The sequence below is a fragment of the Schistocerca nitens genome, chromosome 4, assembly GCF_023898315.1.
Source record: "Schistocerca nitens isolate TAMUIC-IGC-003100 chromosome 4, iqSchNite1.1, whole genome shotgun sequence".
NCBI lineage: Eukaryota > Metazoa > Arthropoda > Insecta > Orthoptera > Acrididae > Schistocerca > Schistocerca nitens.
Window position 1 is genome coordinate 854,650,236 of NC_064617.1, and position 4,427 is coordinate 854,654,662.

Here is a 4,427-nt window from a genome sequence, read left to right on the forward strand (position 1 = left end):
TCGGAATAGCCCTCGTACATTCAATCATTTCGAAAGTAAGACGTTGTCAACCGATCTGAGTAAAAAACCCTAAGAGATTTTGGTCGTATGTAAAAGCAGTAAGTGGGTCAAAATCATCTATTCATTCTCTCAGCGACCATACTGGCACCGAAACGGAATATAACAGAGAGAAAGCCGAAATACTGAGTTCGGTCTTCCGAAGTTGTTTCACAGTGGAAGATCGTAACACTGTCCCTCATTTCAATCGTCGTGCGAACGTCAAAATGGCAGATATTTAGATAACCGATCACGGAACTGAAAAGCAGCTGTAATCGCTTAGTAGTCGAAAGGCGCCAGGATCAGATGATATACCTATAAGATTCTATAAAGATTATGCGAAAGAACTTGCTCCACTTCTAGCATAATTTCGCCATCCACGATTTGCTATGTCGCTCAGTGTTGGCTTGGCAGCCCTCAGAGATGGAAGTATTGATCGCTGCTCCCGCCAAGTGTGAGGTTCGAACAGTACTCCGGTTTCTCCAGGCAAGGAAGTTACTGTCTGTGGAGATTCATCAGCAACTGACTGAGGTTTATGGTAAAGAGTGCATGTCCATTCAGCATGTCCGCAAATGGTGCAGGGCTTTTGGTGAGGGTAGCATGGAAGTTCACAATGAAGAACAGAGTGGAAGACCGCCAGTTTCAGATGCAATTGTCTAGAAGATCAACAGTGAGCTGCTCAAAGATTGGAGGGTCAATGTCCGTGAACTTGTTGAATGCATTCCTGAAGCTTCCCATGGCACAATGGAAAAAACTTTTAACAGAAACGTTGGATTATCGCAAGGTATGTGCTTGCTGGGTCCCCTGGATGCCGACTCACGGACACAAGGAGCAATTGCCTTCATTGTGCTCACAAGTTTCTTCAACAACGTGAGGGGGGAGGCAACAAGGAGAAGTTGTTGGATTCTGTCATCATGGGAGATGAAACGTGGGTGTTTCTTTACACCCCCCAAAACAAACAATGCAGTCGGCAGGAAAGGTTATGCCAAGTGTGTTTTGGGATCAGAAGGGGGTACTCCTCATCGATTTCGTGTAACCTGGGATGACAATAAACTCAACATTGACCAAACTCCGGTGAGCAACCGAGAATCGCTGGAGAGGACAACTGACACAGGGACTAGTGCTTCTTCACGACAATGCTCGACCCAACGTCGCTCATCAAACACAGGAGCTTTTGAAGAAATTTGGATAGACTGTTATGCCCCATCCCCTATACAGCCTGGACTTAGCCCCCTGCAGTTATCTTCCCTTCCCCAAGCTAAAGGTGGCAAACACTTCAAGAGTGACGATGAAGTCCAATCAGAGGTCACACGCTTCCTCATCAGGTTGGTGGGAGACTTCCTTGACTTAGGAATACAAAATCTGGAGCACCGTCTTCAAACGTGTGTCGAAACAAATGGAGACTAGTTGGAAAATAGATAAAAGTGTAAGCTTTTCAACTATGTATAAATTAATAGCAACAACCAATGTCTTCTATTTGTAAAAAATATGGAAACTTACTTTTGGTACAACCCTCATATTTAATGCCTGACTTTTTTAAAAATGACTGATTTTTCAGCCAGTTTACCTTCCCCTAGTTTTCAGGAGCCAAGCGAGAAAAAATACAAGTCACTGCGCCGTTGTGTAGGCCACATTTCTATATATCTGAACTTCATAGTAATTAGAGAAAAAACAGGTTTGTCACTCAGACATCATCACTGATTACAAAATCTTGTATTGCAATATGAAATGAAGCCACTCTATCATTGATGTCACTCATTACATTTTAAGAATGGTAATTGTTTCCCTGTCAGACAGTAATTTAAGTACTACAGTATGTGCATCTGTTTTAGGTTTTAAAATGTTATTTTTTTATTTGTGTTCTGTTCATTTAATTTTTGCTGTCACAGAGCATGGCATGAAGAACACCTGTGTACCTACTAATCTTAATTTTTAAGTTCCCAATTATATAGATTTTACTATTGTTCTCCTTTTCTATTTATTGTAAAATCAGTGACAAAAACTATTAAATTTGCAAATTTTTTTCACCTTTGTCATTATTTTGTGCAACAGGTGTATACACTGACATTTAAAAAAACTTGTTTTGTGTTTCAGCTGTTTGTGTTCTGTACCATGATCTTAAAAGCTGCACTTTCGGCCCCTGTTCCCACTGCAACAACTGTAGTGGTCCCTGACATAAATGACAAAGGAAAGGAGCTCACAGCAGCAGAAACACATTATATTGGCTTCAGGGGCTGGAATGGTTACATCCACCCATCCCTCTTCTCCAGACGAGGCTATGGTTGGAGTAGTAGCGGCCTTGGGAATTGGGGTTCCTATGGAGGAGGATGGGGTTCCAATAGTGGAAGCGGAGGTTTAGACGGCTATGGTGGACTCGGAGGCTGGGGAGGTTTTGGTGGCTATAATGGTTATGGAACATATGGAGGATGGCCTGGCTATATTAATTATGGCAGTTACAATGGTTGGTTAGGATGAACAATGAAACAAATGCTGTAAAGTTTCATGATTTTTTCAATAAAGATGACAAAAGCAATAAATATGCGATAATCTCTTATAAATGACCTGTACACCATTTACAGTGTTGTATCTCTAACATTGTGCATGAGTGCACATACACACACAATTGCATTCCATCTCAAGTATTTAACAGTATTTTATGGCAGTAATAAACTGGAAACTCGCACCTTTCCACTCAGATGTACAACAACTTGCTTCCCACCACTGTTTTTTGTCAAATGTACTGAGCATGTCAACTGGGAGTGGGGGGAGGAGGGCACAATTTAAACGGTACATTTGAATAACATAAAAACCAATCACTGCACAATATTTCATTTTCCGGGCAATAAAAATTTTAGCACAACTTTCTCAAATTCAGTGGCTACAACAGAAAAATTTGTCTGTAAATCTGTTTTGCAAAATAGGGGAATTAGAGGGCTCAATAAAATATTTTTTATGTTATTATTATGTTATGCTATTTTTATGTTATTTGCTTCAGTTGTTTGGGTTATATGAAAAGGTGCAGTTATATTTTCATTTATGTAGACATACTCTGAACTTCAAAATGAAATTAACATCAAATATGTTTGTAAAGGATGCTTAGTACTTCATTCTATAAATTATTTTGCAGACATAATGATGTCCTTTTTTAAAGACGTGAGGATAGTATGTGTTCCACAAAAACCATGCAACCATGGATACCCATTATTTTTATGTACAGTCACTCAAGTTGGAGAGGAATTACTCAAAATCAGTTTATCTCAAGCAAATGAAAGCTATTTCTGCAATTTTCACCAATCTTGTCAGTTTTCCAGGAATCCAAAATACTGAAAACTTTACTCATAAAAACAGAGCATAAGCGGAAGATAAACGGTACATCAGGATGATGACTATGGTATAGTGGATGTGGCATAAAAGTCAGTTGGGAGAAGGAGAGATATGACTTGAGTTTGTGTCTCAAGCTAATTTCAATATCTATTAAATTTGTTATATCAAAGGGTAAGTTTTCAAACAATATCATGAAAACGAAAGTTGCCACTCACCATATAGAGGAGATGCTGAGTCACAGATAGGCACAACAAAAAGACAGTCACAAATAAAGCTTTCAGCCCATAAGGCCTTCATAAAAAATAGGCGACAGACACACACATACACACACTGTAGGAATGTGGATAGGGTGTGATAGGGTGTCCACACCCTCGATCCAGATCATAAAGATGTCATCAGTGGGTCTGAACCAGGTGAGGAGTTTAGGATTCTGAGTGTATAGGAAGGATTCCTCTAGATGGCCAATGAATAGGTTGGCAAATGGTGGTACCAAGTGGGTGCCCACAGCTGTACCTCAGATTTGTTTGTAGGTAATGCCTTCAAAGGAAGAGTAATTGTGGGTAAGGATACAGTTGGTCATGGTGACTAGGAAGGAGGTTGTTGGTTTCGAATCCGTTGGGTGTTGGGAATGGTAGTGTTCAATAGCAGTAAGGCCGTGGGCATTAGGGATGTTAGTGTAAAGCGAGGTGGCATTGATGAGCAGGACACCGAGTGGTAAGCAGACAGGAACTGTGGAGAGTCAGTGGAGGAAACGGTTGGTATCTTTTATGTAGGAGGGTAAGCTGCAGGTAATAGACTGAAGGTGTTGCTCTACGAGAGCAGACATTCTCTCAGTGGGGGCATAGAGACTGGCCACAATGGGACAACCTGGGTGGTTGGGTTTATGGACTTTAGGAAGCATGTAGAAGGTAGCAGTGTGGGTAGTGGGAGGGTTGAGCAGAGAGATGGACTCCGAGGAGAGGTTCTGGGATGGACCTAAGGATTTGAGGAGTGACTGGAGGACCTGCTATATTTCTGGAATGGGGTCACTGTGGCAAGGTTTGTAGGTGGATGTATCTGACGGCTGG

General features: G+C 41.1%; 1 protein-coding gene across 1 annotated transcript; it reads left to right on the forward strand.

Moving 5' to 3' along the window:
- The first annotated feature begins 649 nt into the window (after positions 1–649).
- Positions 650–2,511, forward strand: LOC126252615 (uncharacterized). Its single transcript, XM_049953517.1, has 2 exons — positions 650–820; positions 2,131–2,511. The coding sequence occupies exons 1-2, from the start codon at positions 650–652 to the stop codon at positions 2,509–2,511; spliced, it is 552 nt and encodes a 183-aa protein (XP_049809474.1).
- The last annotated feature ends 1,916 nt before the right edge of the window (positions 2,512–4,427 follow it).

Bases quoted from the DNA above. Each gene is read 5' to 3' on its own strand.
- LOC126252615 (XM_049953517.1), top strand. From the start codon at position 650: ATGAAGAACAGAGTGGAAGACCGCCAGTTTCAGATGCAATTGTCTAGA. The intron at 821-2,130 runs GTATGTGCTTGC...TTTGTGTTTCAG, and splicing joins AAACGTTGGATTATCGCAAG to CTGTTTGTGTTCTGTACCAT.